This window comes from Mobula birostris, chromosome 14 (genome assembly GCF_030028105.1).
Source record: "Mobula birostris isolate sMobBir1 chromosome 14, sMobBir1.hap1, whole genome shotgun sequence".
In the NCBI taxonomy this organism is placed as follows: Eukaryota; Metazoa; Chordata; class Chondrichthyes; order Myliobatiformes; family Myliobatidae; genus Mobula; species Mobula birostris.
The window spans coordinates 76,784,311-76,803,894 of record NC_092383.1 but is presented as its reverse complement, the minus strand read 5'-3'; the positions used below and the strand labels follow the sequence as shown (position 1 = coordinate 76,803,894).

General features: G+C 41.9%; 2 protein-coding genes across 6 annotated transcripts in view; one reads left to right on the top strand and one right to left on the bottom strand.

Moving 5' to 3' along the window:
• The window catches only part of magi3a (membrane associated guanylate kinase, WW and PDZ domain containing 3a), a 142,695-nt gene extending 137,303 nt beyond the window's left edge, over positions 1–5,392 (top strand). For 4 of the 5 annotated variants that reach the window (XM_072278708.1, XM_072278707.1, XM_072278706.1 and 1 more), the window contains one exon: positions 2,995–5,392. In XM_072278708.1, the coding sequence (XP_072134809.1) occupies positions 2,995–3,677 (683 nt within the window). In that variant the 3' untranslated portion in view covers positions 3,678–5,392. The remainder of the gene's footprint in view (positions 1–2,994) is intronic. The other variant, XM_072278710.1, reaches the window with a different exon arrangement.
• A 486-nt stretch (positions 5,393–5,878) lies between these two features.
• The window catches only part of phtf1 (putative homeodomain transcription factor 1), a 29,329-nt gene continuing 15,623 nt past the window's right edge, over positions 5,879–19,584 (bottom strand). Inside the window, exons 10-18 of the mRNA XM_072278711.1 lie at positions 18,464–18,670; positions 14,455–14,583; positions 13,796–14,068; positions 12,365–12,496; positions 11,708–11,794; positions 9,388–9,543; positions 7,486–7,581; positions 6,788–6,913; positions 5,879–6,629 (exon numbers count right to left, since the gene is read on the bottom strand). Coding sequence (XP_072134812.1) covers positions 6,612–6,629; positions 6,788–6,913; positions 7,486–7,581; positions 9,388–9,543; positions 11,708–11,794; positions 12,365–12,496; positions 13,796–14,068; positions 14,455–14,583; positions 18,464–18,670 — 1,224 coding nt within the window. The 3' untranslated portion in view covers positions 5,879–6,611. The remainder of the gene's footprint in view (positions 6,630–6,787; positions 6,914–7,485; positions 7,582–9,387; positions 9,544–11,707; positions 11,795–12,364; positions 12,497–13,795; positions 14,069–14,454; positions 14,584–18,463; positions 18,671–19,584) is intronic.

The window sequence follows — 19,584 nt, the reverse complement described above, 5'->3', positions numbered from 1 at the left end:
ATTCAGTAGTTTATTTGGATTTTCAGAAGGTCTTTGACAAGGTGCTGCACATGAGGCTGCTTAACAAGAGCCCGTGGTATTACAGGAAAGATGCTGGCATGGATAGAAGATTGACTGGCAGGAAGCAGAGTGGGAATAAAGGGGGCCTTTTCTGACTGGCTGCTGATAACTAGTGTTGCTGCAGGGGTCAGTGTTGGGACTGCTTTTCATGTTATGTCAATGATTTGGAAAAGGAATTGATGGCTTTGTGGCCAGGTTAGCAGACAATACGATGATGGTGTTGAGGGAGCAGGGAGCCTGCAGACAGACTTGGACAGATTGGGGAAATGGGCAAAGAGGTGGCAGATGGAATATAGTGTAGCACATGGTCATGTAAAGGGGGAGAAAATTCAAAAACCAGAGGTACAAATGGACCTGGGAGTCCTTGTGCAGGATTCCCTAAAGGTTGAGTCAGTGTTAAGGAAGGTAAGTGCAATGTTAGCATTCATTTCGTGAGGACTGAAATATAAAAGCAAGAATGCAAGGCGTTGGTTAGACCACACTTGGAGTATTGTAAGCAGATCTAAGAAAAAATGTGCTGGCATTGAGAGGATCCAGAGGAGGTTCATGAGACTTATTCTGGTAATGAAAGGGTATGTTTGATGGCTCTTGGCCTGTACTCACTGGAGTTTAGAAGAAGGAATCGCATTGAAATGTATCAATATTGAAAGGTCTAGATAACGTGAATGTGGAGAGGATGCTTCCTATAGAGGGGGAGTATGGGACCGGAGGGCACAGACTAAATTGAGGGACATCTATTTAGAACAGAAATGAAGAAAATTTTCTTTAGCCATAGGGTGGTGAATCTGGAATTTATTGCCACAAATGGCTGAGCAGGCCAAGTCATTGAATACATTTAAGGTGGAAGTTGATAGGTTCTTGATTAATCAGGGTGTCAAAGGTTACGAGAAGAAGGCAGGAGAATGGAGTTGAGAGGAATAATAAATCAGCCATGATGGAATGGCAGAGCAGACTCAATGGGCCAAATAGCCTAATTCTGCTCCTATGTCTTATGGTCTTAATGTTTCAACTTTGCTTGAGAGCATGTTTATACAGCACCTTTCCTGAGAGATTGTCCCAGAGCACTTAACAGCCATTGAAGTACTTTTGAAGTGTAGTCATTTTTGTAGGAAATTAGATGGCCATGATAAGCACATTTCAAATAAATTGTGATAAAATCTTAATCAGTTTTTAATGCTGGTTAAAACTAGGCAAGGACACCAGGGCCATGGCTGAAAGTATTTCTTCAGAATAATGTCACCAAACCTCTTGCACTTGTTTAAGAGTGATAATTAATGACCCATCTTAAAAATGGTATCTTTAACAACAGTTTTCCTTTGTACTGGTGTGGGAATGGTGGGCAGGATTCTGTTCAGGTCAGTGACCTGAATGCACAACATGTAACTCTAAGGTTAATGAGCCAATACTTAGTTCCAGCACTCAAATTATTCCACCTCTGGGGAAAGAGCCAGATCTAGAAGCCAATAATGAAACTGAATTCTTAGAGCACTACAGCACAGAAACAGACCAATGTGGTCTGTGCTGACTGAACCTTCTACCAAGTCCCATCTCCCTGCACCCAGACCATAGCTCTTTATACCCTCCTCATCTGCGTACCTATCCAAACTTAAATGTTACAACTGATCCCACATCCACCACTTCTGCTGGCAGCTCATTCCACACTCGCACCAAACTCTGAGTAAAGAAGATCCCCTTTAAATATTTTGCCTTTAATCCTTAATCTATGACCTCTATTTCTAATCTCACCCAATCTGAGGGGAAAAAGCTTGTATGCTTCCCCCCCCCCAATCTATCTCCCTCAATTTTGCACTTCTCTGTAAGATCTCCCCTCATTCTTCTGCACTCCAGGAATAAAGTCCTAACCTATTCAGCCTCTCCCTGTGAGGGGCAGCATAAACCTCATTGCCACAAGGAATGCCATGGAAAGTAAAATACTGCAGATACTCCAAATCTAAAATAAAATCTGAAAGTACAAGAAGCACATGGATTGGGAAGCCTGTCGAAGAGAAAGAATTAACATCTTGGATAGATGACGTTACATCAAGAATTGAGTGTTAGGGTCCAAAAGCATAAATATTTTGTTGAGAAGTCGGGAGGAGAATATAATGGGTATTTACACCATTACCTGAATAAGTTCTTGTGGAGCATGAACATTAGTGTAGACTATTGGATTACAGGTCCACTTCTGTATTATTCTATTAAAGAGACATGGCATTTACTCACATTCCCTCAGAGTCCAGGTAAGTCTACCTCACTGCAGCTCATCTGTTCCTCTTGTCTGCTTTTATGTCCTAGACTAATCTTGTGCTTTTCTTACCTTCCACCCTTTAAACTTCAGCTCTTGTGAAGCACCTTGGGATATGTTGTTATTATAAAGATGGTTGAATTAGCTGAACTGCCAAACCCCACCACCATTGAATATTTATTTTTTGGAGAACAGCTTCTGGGACTGGAGCCCAGATCAGATACAAGACATAGGGCCAGAAAAATTGCCATTTGACCCATCAAGTCTGCTCTGCCATTCCATCATGGCTGATTTATTATCCCTCTCAACTTCACTCTCCTACCTTCTCCACATAATCTTTGACGCTCTTACTAATCAGGAACCTATTGATCTCCACCTTGTATGGGTAGTAAACCTCTGTGTGACCTCGTTGCAGCTTTCCACAAAACTCCAGTCAACAAATTCATTTTCACTCGGAAGTGCACCATGCCACTACTATTTCCTCTTACCGAATGCAGTCTCTCACCTCTGTTCCCCTCTTCATTCTCCTCTGACCTCTTTTATCTGCATTGTGCATGGCTGGGAGGGGTGTAGTGTGAGAATGCACTGGTAAAGGGAAAATTTGGGATTTTGTATCTAAGAGAGATTTTCATCAAATGAAATATGCTATTTGCTGCCTATCTGATCATTAAATGCATTGCATTTTGTAGATGATCTGGATCCCCAGGACACTCCATATTCCAGCCTCCAGGAACTACCCACAGCTCCTGAAGACCCACCATCACCATCCTTTCCAAATTCTGCCCCAAACCTTACTGATCCTGAGAAGACCGTATCAAAAGAGAAGCTACAGGGAGAACAAGAGACTGGAACCAAAGTTGTGGGCATATGGGAAGAGGGGGAGGAAGGTTGTGCCGAGTTTGCAAAGGAAAAGGTGGAGCCCAGGGAGAGTACAAGCAGCCCAAAGAAAGCACAGCTGACCGGTGGCAGAGAGAATGAGGCCATGGGCCCACGCAAAGCCCTGGGCTCCAGGGAGCATCTGCCGGACAGCCCCAGGAAGGCCGAGAAGGACGAAGGAAAGCAGCAGCTGGTGGTAGGAAGGCGATCGCGCAGCCCACGGGGAAGAATGGGAGAGGAGCCACAAGGCGGACGCCAGGGCAGTGCGGCAGAGGGTCGAACCGGCAGCCTGGAGAGCAGCCGGCGGAAGGCGGAAGCGGGGACTGAGCAGAGACTATCAGCAAAAGGCAATGAGCAGGGAGTGGGGCAGAGCCATCCCAGGATCAGCGGCTCAACATTGCACCCCAGCCCAGGGACAAAAACAGCACCAACCACGAGAAAGACGCTGATAACCCCCGGGCCCTGGAAAAAGCCAGATGCTCAGAGGCCCTTGTAACAGAAAGCAAACAAATTATATATGTTAAATTATTTTTTTATAAACTTTGATTTCTGTTAAACACCTGTTGCATCTTATTTAAAGGTTCTATAGGAACTGTGGAAAACCAAACTTTTCCCAAGTGAAGGAATGACTCCGGTACTCAGCTGTTGGACACTTGACTGGCTGCGAAGTAAAATCTATTGGGATTTTTCCCTGTTTTACAAGTTGACTCTGAGGCGTGCACTTGTGATTTACTTTCCGTATCCCCACAAGTTAGCAGTTGCCCCATCTGACTGCAGTGGTAGAATGTCCTAAGGTTTACCTGTCACAGATAGCTCTGACTTTGGAATGTGACTGTTGCTTTGTCTGTAAGCAATTTCAGGTGCCAGCGGGTGAGACTCTCATGGTTTCCACCTGTAACATCATGAGTAGAATCTTGCCACTGCTTTGCAGATCTGAAATCAGTAGCTTAATAACTAAGACCTTAAATGTTAACCAGTGTATTTATTTGTTTTGTATCATTCTGAATCAACCGTGCAGTGCTTTAATCCTTGTTTTCTTTAATACACTGAAATTCTTTTCATCACCTTTTCTTGAGCTAAAATAACTTGCAGTATTCTGACCACCATTGAACAGCGATCTCTCAGCTACTGGTTTCAGTATCTGTGGGCTCCTCTCAAACTGTCATTGAAAAGGATCTGGAAAATTTTGTGTGTGATTTGCTGCTCCCTAGACTGCTCAAAACCAGTTGGTCAGACCAAGAGCAACGAAAATCTGCATGGAACACATTCCATGTAGATTAGAGATTATTTTGTTCGTGGTGTAATCCCACTTGTTTATTAGCATCTTCAGTACTTCAGTCTAAAGAAGATGCAGAATAACTAGCATCTCCCAATGTTTCATTCTGCCCCAATGTTAGAGGATGGGTGTGTGTGCACATCTGCTTCTCCCTGTTTTACCCATGTTCTGTGTCCATGGAGATCGGTGCTGTAGCAAGCAATTGCTTCCAATCTGTAACAATTATTCTGCTAGTCATGGTGGTGATAGAGTAGCCTTTTTATGGAATGGCCTCTCCAGTGCCCACACTCTTTCTCTCTTCTGTTCCCCTCCATCCTCTAGACACAATACACTAAGGTGCGTTTTCTGACTTAATCCTGTTGGTATCTCTGCTACGTAACTTGCATTGCCCTGCAGGGAGATGTGTTGCCAAGAAGTATTTCTGTTACCCTCCATAGCACTGTGTGTCCCTTTTTTTACCCTTCCAGCTAAGAAACAGTAGGAAATAAAGACCCTGGACTGTGACTGTGGTGCAGGCAGTGTCTTGTGACCACTTTACTATTATATTTCATATGCGATAATGTGTAAAAGTTGAATTTAGGAAATCATGCAGAAATGTTTTGATATTCCTCAGCTCATCCATTGATCAGCTCGAGCTTTCACTCCACAGTGTTGTCTGAATTTCCTTGTTGGTAGACTAGCTATACTCATTGTTTCACCCCATCAGTAACAAAGCATCTTGCAGACTGTACAGTACTCAAGGCATGGGTGTGGCCTTTGAGTAAAGCTGAACAAGCCTTGAGTTGTTGGTTGTAAATTTTTATACTGTACAGTCTCTATAAATACTGTCATTAGGGAGAGATCTGTAAACCCTCATTATTTTTTTATGTATGACATGAAAAATGCAATCCTTGGTCATGGTGTTGAACTGTTGCACTGTAAAATAAATCTTAACTTTCAGTCTATGTCTCAAATGGTCAAAATCAAATTTTACTGACTAGATGCTGTTTAAAATTGTGCTGTGTTTGAAGTTACTGATTTGCTGAGAATTGCAGGATCAAAGTATATCAGCTTCCTAACTTATAGGTTTAGTAACCTTTCACCTCTTCCGTCTACAGTTTTCAGCAAATCTTATTTATATCTTCCTTTACATATTCAGTCTTAGTATACAATTTCAAGTGTTGTGTTGTCTCCTTAGGATCAGACAATCATCTAGGGTCATTTCCAGCCAAGACAATGGCATATCTTGTGGCATCCAGCAAAATATCCATATTGCTTTGCTTAAACCTCTCACCATCAGAAAGTAAAAAGTTCAAATGTGCTACAGTGACAAAAGTTCAGTTGGGAATGTAACCTTGCAATGATCTGCGTCTGAACTTCACCCTGTTCACTGCATTGTGTAGTGCTAGCCCATTCCTTAAACAGATCAAATGAAAGAAAACTGAAGTAGAAGCTTTCCTTTATTTTGAAAGCTAAGCTGGCAATAATTAGAACTGGCAGATTTCACTTCTAACATTACAGACCAACTGTGACAATTGGCCATCACTTAAACAATATGATTTTAGCGGCACCTTCTGGCCATGGATACAATAGTTATAGTACCAGCCTTGGGCTATATAGTTTAACCTGCTCTGCAGGAACTTAAATTAAGTATTTTACCACACATGGATTTTGTTTGGGGGAGGAGGAAGGAAGGGGGAAAATGGGCCCAGTAGTCATGTGAAATTCAGCCAGTGCTTAAACCAAAGGGCCTGGATGAATGTGGAAGAAATAATCCTACAGCAGGGGTTCCCTTTTTTTTGGTAATGGAGCCCTACCATTAACTGAGGGGTCTAGAGACCTCAGGTTGGGGGCTCTTGGACTGGGGGTAAAATATGCTTTCTTCCTCCACGTCCATTTATGTCCTGGTGTGAAAATACAAATGGTTACAATGAGCTACATTTACTTGTACAATCAAAGAACTTTTAAGTTACTTTCACCCCAGGTCATCCCCATTTGCTAGTGTAAGCATTAAGTCTGACAGGGAGGAAAGTAACAAACATTCTCCAACCTGCTTTGTGATCTGGTAACTGGAGGGAGATGTTCATATTACTAAATCAGGTTAGTTGAGTAGACAGAACATTCTTCATCTTGGACAGTTTGGGTATCTTCTTTCTCCACCTCAACTCCTGCAGGTTACTTGATCTTCCACAGCTATGAGAGAAAAGCTTACATTAACTGACACGTATGATTTTTTTTCAACTATCTTAGACAAATTCATCTGTTCAATGTTAAAGGTGGAACTTTGGCCTGTTATAATGAAAGATCAGGTGAGAAAGAAAATTTGTGATTTGCATATCCATGTTACTCACCCTTAGATTAAAACCCAGCAAATCACTGATCACTCCAGAGACAGCAGACAGAATGACAACCCGGGTGATGTTATACAGCAGTGGATTTGTGGTCAGTCCATAGAGTCTGAAAGGGGAGTCCAGCTCCTGTAGGGTAAAAGCATGATAATTTGTTAGCTACAGTGTGGAGTTACCAAGCCCCACTCTTAATTATGTAAAGCTTTGCTATTGCTGCTACATTTTTCATAACTTCAAGACTGTATATGCCTTGGTTTTAGTGACTGTTTTCTGAAATACCTACAGGCTATTTATTAGGCTTAACAGGAACTGCAGTTGTTGAATAGTCCATTGCAGTTGCCAAATGACTGGACTCTATTCTCAAGCATTTGCCTTGAAGTCAAAAGAGATATTTGCCTTTTTTTTGCTGCCTATATCATGCTAGCTTCTGTTCCCCTTTTAACCTAAGATAGTGGGGTAAGAGAACAGATTTGTCTAAAATTGACAATTGCTGCAGCATTTTTCACAATGCATGCATGGTAAGTCTATTAGAAATCCACCAGGACTATTATATTACTATTATATTTTATAATTATATCCTGGGAAAATAGTTTCTGACAAATCAGTCAGCACAAAGAGGGAAGTCCTTTGTGTCAATAAGTAATGCTAAGATTGCACAGCAGAACAGATTACATATGACTGACGATATATAAGCTGCTCACCTTAAGTAATTTTGTGGCAAGTTTCAACACATTGTTGACAAGGGTAAGCTGTTCCTTCTTATTGGGTTTGGTTTCCATTTTAAGGTATAAATTGATCTATTGAAATAAAAGCAGATAATGTCACAATCCACAAGTCCTAATAATTAGCTGCTTTCATTTTGCACAAGAGTTAAAACAAATTTGTAAGATTTATCTTAGACCATAAGACATTGGAGCAGAATTGGGCCCTTCTTACACATCCAGTCTGCTCTGCCATTGCAACACGGCTGATTAATTATCCCTGTCAATCACTGTCTCCTAAGGGCTTATACAGACATGTTAAGAGTAAAAGGATTGCAAGGGAGAAAGTTTGTCCTGGAAGATCAGAATGGTAATATATGCGTGGAGCCAAATGCGAGGGGGGAGATATTAAATGTATTTTTTTGCATTTGTATTTACTCGGGAGTTGGACCTAGTCTATAGAAGTGAGGCAGAGGGGCTGTTTCCTGCCTTGAGGGAAATTAGGGTAGATAAATCTCAAGGGCTTGATGAGGTATTTCCTCAGGCCCTGCAGGAGGCAAATGCAAAACTTGCAGGGGCCCGAGCTGAGATATTTAAATCATCCTTGGTGACAGATGAGGTACGAGAATTGGAGAGAGCTAATGTTCTATTGTTTTTAAAAAAAGGCTCTTAAAAAACAAACCAGGAAGTTATAGGCCAGTGAGCCTGACATCAGTAGTGGAAAAGTTATTGGAAGATGTTCTAAGGGACCAGATGTATGAGTATTTGGATAGACATGGACTAATTAGGGATTTTCAGCATGGCTTTGTGGATGGCAGTTTTTCAAGGAAGTTACCAGGGAAGTTGAAGGCCAGGCATTGGATATTGTTTACATGGACTCTAGCAAGGCATTTGCCAAGGTCCCACAGGGGAGGCTGGTCAAGAAGGTTCAGTCACGTGGCATCTGACATGAGGTAGCAAATTAGATTGAACACTGGCTTTGCTGGAGCAGCCAGAGTGGAGATGGTTGCCTCTCTGAATGGAGGCCTGTGACTACTGAAGTACCGCAGGGATCAATGCTAGGTCCGTTGTTGTTTGTCATCTATAGCAATGATCTGGATGATAATGTGGTTAACTGGATCAGCACATTTGTGAATGAGATCAAGATCTGGACCAGCTGGAAAAATGACAGATGGAATTTAATGTAGATAAGTGTGAGGTGTTGCACTTTAGGAGGACCAACCAGGGTAGGTTTTACAAAGGAATCTGGGAATACAGGCCCACAATTCATTAAAAGTGGCGTCACAAGGGTTTTTTGGCACATTAGCCTTCATTGATCAAACTACTGAGTACAGGAGTTCGCATGTTACGTTGAAGTTGTGACACTGATGCCTAAGCTGGAGTATTATGTGCAATTTTTGTCACCTACATACAGGAGAGTACAGAAAAAATTCACAAGGATGTTGCTACGACTGGAAGACCTGAGTTGTATTTAATAGGTTAAAATTTTATTCCCTAGAACAGAAGATTGAGAGGAGATTTAATAGAATAATATAAAATTGAGGGTATAGACAGGGTAAATGTGAACAGGTTTTTTTTCCCCCATTGTGGATGACAGAGGTCATGGATTAAGCATGAAAGGGAAACATGAGGGGGAACTTCACCCAGACGGTGGTGAGTGTGAAATGAGCTGCCAGCACAGGATGTGATTTCAATGTTTAAGAGAAGTTTGGACAGGTACGTGGATAGGAGGGGTATGGTCTGAGTGCAGATCGATAGGTCTAGGTAGTTTAAATGGTTTCGTAAAGACTAGATGGGCTGAAGGGCCTATTTCTGTGCTCTAGTTCTTTGATTCTGAAGTGAGTCTCTCGGCAAACCGACGCCCCAGCAACTGCTTTTGGTAATGTAAAGGTAGGCACGCACCTGTTCTGTGAGCAAGATGGAAATATTATTGTATTTTCTACTGACTTCTGACCCCAACGTAACTAGCCTCAGCAGGAAAACAGCCAGTGATGCCTCCCAGATGAGGAGCTCCCAGTTATACAAAGAATCCAAGAAGCTGCTGTGACCATGAAGGATCTGAGCGTTGGGGGGGGGGGAAGGAACCAATGTGAAAGGATTATCCTCACATAATCAGTGATGTAACAAAGGCAGTTTCTTTCAACATAATCATAGCAAATCCTCTTTTCCCTCTACTATAAATTTGTTCTATATTTGTAACCTTCATAGCCACACAAATACCCAAAACAGTAAAAACACATTTGAAATGAAATTTAAATTAACAAACGTGATACAACCAGAATCTGCTTTTAATGATACTGCTTGAAGGACAAATACAAGCCTCCTAGAGAATTTCCTGTTCTTTGAAATACTATTTTAGGAATACCCACATAAAATGAAAGGACAGAACGCTTAGGATTTAATATTTCACTTTAGTTCCAGTAGAATACTGACATCATGGTATTGGATTGTGGGCTGCAGAGCAGGATTAGAACTTCAACCAAGACCTAATAACATTATAAATGTAAGCTCTGAATCACTAAGCAAAAGCAAAGAGAAAGCTGTCATGTCTTATCGATAAACAAGAGAAAATCTGAGCAACACACACGAAATGCTGGTGGAACTCATCAGCCCAGGCAGTATCTGTGGGGAAAAAAGCACAGTCGATGTTTCAGGCTGAAACCCTTCAGAAGGACTGGAGAAAAAAAGCTGAGGAGTAGATTTGAAAGGTGAGGGAGGGATGAAGCAATGAGCTGGGCAGTTGATTGGTGAAAGAGACAGAAGGCCATGGAAGAAAGAAAAAAGCAGGGGGATGAGCTAACATGACAGAGGAACAAGGGGCGGGGAGAGAGAAAGAGACCTTACTGGAAATTTGAGAAATCAATATTCATGCCATCAGGTTGAAGGCTACCCAACTGAATTACAAGGTGTTGTTCCTCCTACTACACTGTGGCCTTATCCTGACAGTGGAAAACCATGGATGGGCATACTGGAATGGGAAGTAGAATTAAAATGGGTGGGCACTGGGAGACCCCACTTGTTTTGGCAGACAGAGTGTAGATGCTTGGTGAAGCAGCCTCCCAATCTACATCGGATCTCACCGATTATACAAGAGGCCACACCAGGAGAACCAAACACTGTATATGACCCCAACAGACTCACAGGTGAAATATCACCTCACCTGGAAGGACTGTTTGGGACCCTGAATGGTAGAGGAGAGGGTGTAGCACTTGTTCTGTTTGCAAAGATAAATGCCAGGAGGGAGATCAGTGGGGAGGGACGAATGGACAAGGGAGTTGTGTAGGGAGTGATCCCTGCGGAAAGCAGAAAGGGGCGGGGGGAGGAAAGAAAGATGTGTTTGGTGGTGGGATCCAGTTGGAGGTGGCAGAAGTTTTGTAGAATGTGTTGGATGTGGAGGCTGGTGGAGAACAAGATGAACCCTATCCCTGATAGTGTGGTGGTAAAAGTAGGTGTATGTGAAAGGAAAGAGATGTGGTTGAGGGCAGAGTTGATGGTGGAGGAAGGGAAGCCCCCTTGAAAAAGGACGACATCTCTTTCATTCTAGAATGAAAAGCCTCAGCCTGAGCGCAGATGCAGTGGAGACAGAAGGCAATGGTGTTTTTATAAGTGGCAGGGTGGGATGAGGTATAGTGAGAGTCCGTTGGTTTATAATAGACATTGGTGGATAAGCTATCTCCAGAGATACAGACAGTGAGATTGAGAAAGGGAAAAGTGTTGGAAATGGACCAGGTGAATTTGAGGGCAGAGTGTAAGTTGGAGACAAAGTGCACGGACATAGATTTTTCAAGTTTCCAGTAATGCTTTCCCTCTCTCATGTTATCTCCTTGCCCACCCATTGCCTCTCTCTAGTGCTCCTCTCCCCACCCCCTGCACTTTCCTCCATGGCCTGTCTCTTTCACCAGCTTCCTAGATCCTTGCTTCATCCCTCCCCATCCAAGTTTCACCTATCGCGTGGTGTTTCTCTCTCCTCTCCCCTCCCCTCAGCTTTTTTTTGTCCCTCCAGTCCTGCCAAAGGATTCTGGCCTAGAACAGCGACTGTACTTTTTTTTCCCCTAGAGATGCTGCCTGGCCTGCTGAGATCCTCCAGCATTTTATGTCTTGTTGATACATACACGACACAGAGGTTCAAGTTACATAAGAAATGATACCAATGAGCTACTTTAGAAATTCAATGCCCTTTCTCCCAACCACAAGCTCATTTAAGGCATTTTCCAAGTCTTACCTGAGCACAGCAGACAAAAGCAATGGACAAAGTGAGTAAAAATGCTGACGAAACAATTACATCAACTGATCGCTGAGGGCCCCGCCTCTGTGAATGAGAAACAGACACTAAGTGTGCATGAAAAATATAAATGTTGAAGAGAAACAAAAACACAATAATAGGAAGTGACAAACAAGAGCAGAGAGAAAGTTATCACTAGACAGAGTAGGCTGTATAGTGAGTAAAATACAGAGATAAGAGATCAGTATTTTATGACTTGAAAGACAATGGATTCAAAATAATAACTTTCAGAATTGGGTTCTAAATGAGTACCAAATTTTAAACCCTGTGCTGATAGATCAATCTTCTCACTCAGACGAAAGCCCTCAGAAGCTCCTTGACCAGTGAGCAAAACGGAATAATAATTGCATTAAGTTCTCAAGTTCAAAGATTCAAGAGAATGTATAAATTGTACACCTTGAAATTTCACTTGTTTGGTGAATTTTAATGATCTTTGCTGGAGGAAGCCTGTTAAAATTGTTCTCTAAACATATTCATATGCTTGCAGTTTAAAGGAGGCCAATTGTACATCAACCAACCTCCATTATAAGCAGTCCCTTTGATCACAGCTCCTTACTCACTTCCTGTGCTACATTATTCCATGGTCATTGCACTTACCTTTAGGTATGAGCGAAGAGACAACCACATCTTAATATTCTGCACTTTTTTCAGCCTGAAATGAGGAATCTCAGACTTGCGAGCCTTCCTAGCTGATGTCAGGTGACTGAACAGCTTGGCAAACAGCAAGCGCTGTGCAGAAATAAACAAAGGTTTACCCATTTTGCGTAGAATGTACATTGTTAAATGAGTGTTTAACTTGACAAAACCTTTGCTTTCCAATAAAGTAAAAGGTTATTAGTAGATCCCCGTTATCCTAAAAATTCAGCTGTATTCTACTTAACCAAGACTTCATGATTTAGAATGGATGCCATCTTACTCTGTGATATAATTTACAGATAGGAAAATATCAGCGCAAATCAGCACAGGGACAGACCTTTCAAGCCCATGATGTCTCTGCCAAAAACAAGGGGCTGTAATTACATAAGTTACCAATAAATACAACAGAAGTAAGGAAACATTTCTTCAGACGGTGGCATTTACTAACACAGTAAGTGCAGACACTTTTGAAAGAAAATGTACAGGAAACAAAATGGAAGAAGCATGTAGAGGGCACCTACTAGAAAGAACCACTATGGCTGAATGGCCAGCCTACACTGAATATATTCTCTGGAAACTGGACATTTCAATGATTAGAATTGCAATGGCAAATCTAATTGATGAAAAATTGACATATTGTTTGTGGTAGTAGCAACCACAAAGATGTTGGAAAGCTGGGTGGAGCAATTGAGGGAGAGGCAGAAAGGCAGTGAAAAAAGAAAGACCAGAATCTCAAATTTTAAAGAGACAAACATAATTACATTCAGTGTGATGCTTGATAATGTACACACATCTTGTTAGGATCTATTAGAAAGGATTTTACACAACAGACATTTGGACCAAGGAACAGATACTAATGTTACAACGTGCATTCATTTAGGTACACAATAAAACTTTCTTATGAGTACTATCAAACAAGACCTAGTAACCTGTCTCTACAAAAGGAGATGAGTTATGAGGAAATGATCACAAGTGCACAACTTTTGTTTGGCACTTCCAGAGATAACAGTCAATGGACAATGGTAGAGCAATTTAAATTACAGGGTATCAACTTGCCCAAAATGATCGTCGGAATCAGGTTACAGAGGTAAAAGGATTAGAAAACGAGGATGAAAATACTCAAGAGAAGCATTGCCAAAAGGGGAAGCACTGTAGGTCAGTGAAACCATAGAAGAGGAGAGAATGGTACTTGAATGAAATATGGGCAACATTTTCAGACAACAGAAAACAGGAAGCCAGCCAGGATAATACTTGTTTAGCCTGAACAATCAGCAGTCTGGAGATAACAGGATGGGTGAGAATTTTAGTGAATGAATAGAGTAAGGGGAAAGTTGTATGATGTTCTGGCATGGAATTAGGCCAATAGGTAAGTGAAACTCCACTGTTGCTCACCTGCTTATATGTTCTCTCTGCCACACAAAGAATGAAGAAAAACATCCACATCAGACAGAACCGCTCCAAAATGTTAATCAGCATTAAGACAACAAGAGGCCCATCAGGCTTCCCACCACAACTGATTGTCAGTAACTCAGAGAGAGAGGAGGAAGCTAACTGGTCCAGGTTCTTCTGTTGGAAAAGACGAAATGCAAAAGGTAGCAAGGTGAGGACAGCCGTCACCACATATCCCAGGATCCGGTAACCATTATGCTGCTCAAACGTATTCGCCTGTTGGTAGAATGTATAAAATATAAATAGGGTACTGAAAATCACTGGACTCCAGACAGAAAGAATAGCATTCAGTAAATATAATATACATCAAGGTCCCTCAAAAGTATATAGTTTAGCCAAAGTATCTCAACTCCCAATTAATCTAAGCTATCCCATCTTTATCAGCACCCTATCTACACAGCCCTTTGCACCACAGTAACCCCACATCAATCCCAAACCTTCCACAGCATTTTTGACATGCCACACAAAAACAGAGACACCTTGTTCAGGAATCTTTCCCATTCACAACTATCCTATAATTCACTGTCTCATGTCAGTCCCAGAGAGAAATGAAGACTCCCAAGTCACAATCAACATTCTGCATACTTTCTCCACAAACATACCCGCTTCATGATCATTCCACTGATCTCCAGTACAGACATATCAAATTTTTTGCATTCATTTCCTTCCCATATAATGGCGCTGACTCTGTCCGAACTCTGGCTGCTGCTGTACAACCAGTGCAGGTGGTTCTGAAATTACAAAGCAAATAAAGTTTAATTTCAAATTATAAACCACCAGTGACTGAAATCTAGCAAAATCATCCCTTAAACGAGGAAAGCCAAAAGCTCAGGTCTGTAGGATTGTGGATGTTTGAGAGAAGGAGGGGGTAAGGGCAGGGAAGGGCTTAAAAATGAGAGTGAGGATTTAATACTGCAGCCATACAAGAAACTATTACAAGTCAGACCCATTGATACTACAAGCAGAAATGCTTATTTTCTTTCTGGAAGGAACTCATAGCTCAGCAGGGATGACATAACAACAATTCTGAGAATGTACACTTGGGTGAAAATGTTGGGTGGTCACTCATTCATGCACACACCCAACGGTACCTAGCGTCTGACAAGTTTGGACATTCAGGAGAATTCTCTGCCGGTGTCTTCTAGACAATGCATTTAAGTTAAACATCTCCAGAGTACCGAACAAAGCAGTGGTTTCTATGTATTCCAGTTTAAGCTCTCAATCCCTTTCTCATACCTGATGGGTATTAGTGGAGATTACTTTAAATATTTTTGAAGAGGTTGGATTACCCATGAAGATATCGTTGTAGGATGAGAGTTCTTACAATAGGTGCAGGAGTAGGCCATTTGGCCCTTTGAGCCAGCACCACCATTCACTGTGATCATGGCTGATCATCCACAATCTGCATCCAGTTCTTGCCTTATCCCCATAACCTATGATTCCGTTATCTTTAAGAGCTCTATCCATCTCTTTCTTGAAAGCATCCAGAGACTTGGCCTCCACAGCCTTCTGAGGCAGAGCATTCCATACATCCACCACTCTCTGGGTGAAAAAGTTTTTCCTCAACTCCGTTCTAAATGGCCTACGCCTTATTCTTAAACAGTGGCCTCTGGTTCTGGACTCACCCATCAGTGGGAACCTGCTTCCTGCCTCCAGCGTGTCCAATCCCTTAATAATCTTATGCTTCAATAAGATCCCCTCTCAGCCTTCTAAATTCCAGAGTATACAAGCTCAGTCGCTCCAATCTTTCAACATATGACAGTCCCGCCATCCCGAGAATTAACCTTGTGAACCTACGCTGCACTCCCTCAATACCAAGAATGTCCTTCCTCAAATTTGGAGATCAAAACTGCACACAGTACTCCAAGTGTGGTCTCACCAGGGCCCTGTACAACCGCAGAAGGACCTCTTTGCTCTTATACTCAACTCCCCTTGTTATGAAGGCCAGCATGCCATTAAGCTTTCTTCACAGTCTGCTGTACTTGCAGGCTTGCTTTCAGTGACTGATGTACAAGAACACCTAGATCTCGTTGTGCTTCCCCTTTTCCTAACTTGACTCCATTTAGATAATAATTTGCCTTCCTGTTCTTACCACCAAAGTGGATAACCTCACATTTATCCACATTAAACTGCATCTGCCATGCATCTGCCCACTCACCCAGCCTGTCCAAGTCACCCTGCATTCTCATAACACCCTCCTCACATTTCATACTGCCACCCAGCTTTGTGTCATCGGCAAATTTGCTAATGTTACTTTTAATTCCCTCATCTAAATCTTCAATATATATTGTAAACAGCTACGGTCCCAGCACTGAACCCTGCAGTACCCCACTGGTCACCGCCTGCCGTTCCGAAAGGGACCCATTAATCGCTACTCTGTTTTCTGTCAGCCAGCCAATTTTCAATCCATGTCAGCCTATACATTCTATTCCACAAACCTTCTCATTCAATGGATCGTCCTTCACAACTTCCACCACCTTCAATAAGATTCCACCATCAGACACATTTCCTCCCCTTTCAGCATTTCAAAGGGAGCATTCCCATCACAACTCCTGGTCTGCTTTTCAATCTTTAATAATTACTCTATTACTCACAGTACTTTCTGAAAACTCCTCACCAATGTTTTTTTCAGATACTAAATCTGCTTTTTTACTTTGATTCCCACCATCAGACACCCAATCAGTCCTTCAAGTAATCCACGTGCATTGCTTCTGATCTAGCAAATAGCATTTAGTATGTGTGGTACAATTTTCTTTACCTTGGAGAAATCAAACATATATCGGGTGACCGGTCTGTAGAACTCCCTCAGTCAGTCTGCAAAGGGAACCCCAAGACTTCACTTTAATCCTCCTTCCCACTCTTAACATGTATGTAGTCTCCTGCATTGTTACACTAAGGTCCAATTTAATCTGGAAGACCAGCAGCTCATCTACCATCTGGGCACATTGGACCCTTCACGTCTCCATGCCAAATTCAACAATTTTAGATAAAAAACATAGAACAGTACAGCACAGCACAGGAACAGGCTATTCGGCCCACAATATTGTGCTGAACCAGGTAAAAAGGAAATCAAAAACACCCAAACATTAATCCCTCCTACCTACATCATGTCCATAACCCTCCATCTTCCATACAGCCATGTGTCTATCCCAACTTCTTTTAAAAGCCTCTCATATATTTGCCTCTACCACTATACCAGGGAGCACATTCCAGGCATCCACAACTCAGAGTAAAAACTTACCCCTCACATCCCCCTTGAACCTACCCTCCCTCGCCTTCAATGCATGCCCTCTGGCATTAGACATCTCAACCCTGGGAAACAGATATTCTCTGTCCATCCCATCTATGCCTCTCATAATCTTGTAAGCCTCTATCAGTCTCCAACGCTCCAGAGCAAACAACCCAAGTTTATCCAGCCTCTCATCATAGCACATGCCCTCTAAACCAGGCATCCTCTCCAAAGCCTCAACATTCTTCCTATAGCAGAACAACCAGAACTGTATGCAATACTCCAGATGTGGCCTAACCACAGTTTTATAAAGTTAAAATATAATCTAACTTTTGAACTCAATGCTTCAACTAATAAAAGCAAGCATTCCATAAGCTTTCTTAACCACCTTAAATGACCTGTGTAGCCGCTTTCAAGGAGCTATGAACTTGGTTCCCAAGATCTCTTTGCTCAGCAACACTGTTAAGGAGCTTGCCCTTACAGTGTACTGTCTCCTTGCAACTGCCCTACTGAGGTGCAACCCCCTAGGTCATTTGCAGATATGGGCTGAGAAATGGCAGATAGAGTTTAACCCAGATAAATATATCCTTTGCCAATCTTCTACACTATCCACAACTCCACCAATCTTGGTATCATCCACAAATTTACTTTTTTTTCCTGTTTGTATTAGATCTGGGCAGTTCTGTTAATCAAATATTAGTTTTCTAAAGATAAAGCTTAGCTTTATTTGTCGCATGTGCATTGAAACACACAGTGAAGTGCTTTGTTTGCATCAAATCAAATCAGCGAGGATTGTGCTGGGCAGCCACACCACAGCATGCCACAACGCACTAACCCTAACTGTACGTTTGAAATGTGGGAGGAAACTGGAGCACCCAGATGAAGTCCATGGAATCACAGGCAGAAAGTACACTTCTCTTACAGACAGCGGTGGGAATCGAACCTCCATCGGTTATTGCTGGCTTTCTCATAGTGCTAAGCTTTGTCCTCCGCTGTCTTGGACTGCAACTCAGTTTATCCTCTGTCCACAGATGCACCTTGACCTGAGCATTTTTAACATTTTACTCTTTTAACATGTCTATTTTTGTTTCATCATTAATCTATCAACCAAACAGATTCATAAACATTGGGATCAGCTTGGTATTCCTGGTCTCACCCCATCAAATATCCCCTTTGTCCCATCCATCCCTCCTTCACCCTCTGCAACTTAAAAACCAAATTATTTTCTTACTTTACTAGTTCTGAAGAATTTTCAACCAGAATTCGTCACTTTCCTCAAATGTTGTCTGATCTTCTCAGTGTTCCCAGCAGTTTCTGATTTTAATTACAGAAGTGAAAATTATAGTTGCTCTTGAACAAATGTTAAAAATAGCCACACCCACCTGTTCATCTTTGGACTCTTTCTTCTGCAGAGACACTCTCTGCACACTATCACACTCACTCTCACTACTGTAGGAGGAATGGCATCGAGGCCCATTTAGGAGATCATCCCATAGCATATCCTCAGTCTCTGACCCATGCCGACTGCTCTCAGAGTCCTGACGGGAATTACTGCAGCTCAGGGAGCTGAAGCTCATGTAGGAATTATCCTGTAAATAAAAAGAGAAGAAAAATAAAATATAATATGACCACTGCTCAAATTTATTGTCAGTTCAGCATAATAACCAGAAGTAGAACTAGATACTCTTTCAGTTACCCATAACTTAATCCTAAACAGATTGTTGGAGCTTTTTTCTTGAATATGAATCAATATCATGATCAATTTGTCCAAAAACATCCTGCCTTGATTGAGAAGAATAACATAAAACATGCCTTTCATAGTATTGATTTAATGGTAAGCAGAAGCCAAAGAGAATCTGCCTTTTCTATTCTGCATGAGAAGAGCAGGAAACTAATGCTGAGAAGTACTGGGGTGGGTCAAGGCAGACTTGGTTTAAGAAAATGGTTCTGTTTTGTATAGATCCCTGAAAGAGCCATATATCAGCCATCTAATGAAGGAATATTGAGAAAGATCTTAGACTGGAATCTAATTTTAAAATTTAATGGAATATGTATGGCCAACTCTGATACTCCTACTTCACATGAGAATAATTTCACCTATCAAACTTGGCTATCATCAGGTTACCCCTTGTGAAATAAGCCATTTGCCTCAGAGTTTCAAATTCCAACCACAACCTGGGGATTTTTCAGTCATATTCTATTCTATGTTTCCATATTCCTGAGTAAACTGCAAGCAGAAACATAGAAAACCTACAGCTCAATACAGGCCCTTCGGCCCACAATGCTGTGCTGAACATGTACTTACTTTAGAAATTACCTAGGGTTACCCATGGCCCTCTAGTTTTCTAAGCTCCACGTACCTATCCAAAAGACTCTTAAAAGACCCTATCGTACCTGCCTCTACCACTGTTGCTGGCAGCCCATTCCATGCACTCACCACTCTCTGCGTAAAAAAACTTACCCCTGACATCTCCTCTATACCTACTTCCAAGCACCTTAAAAT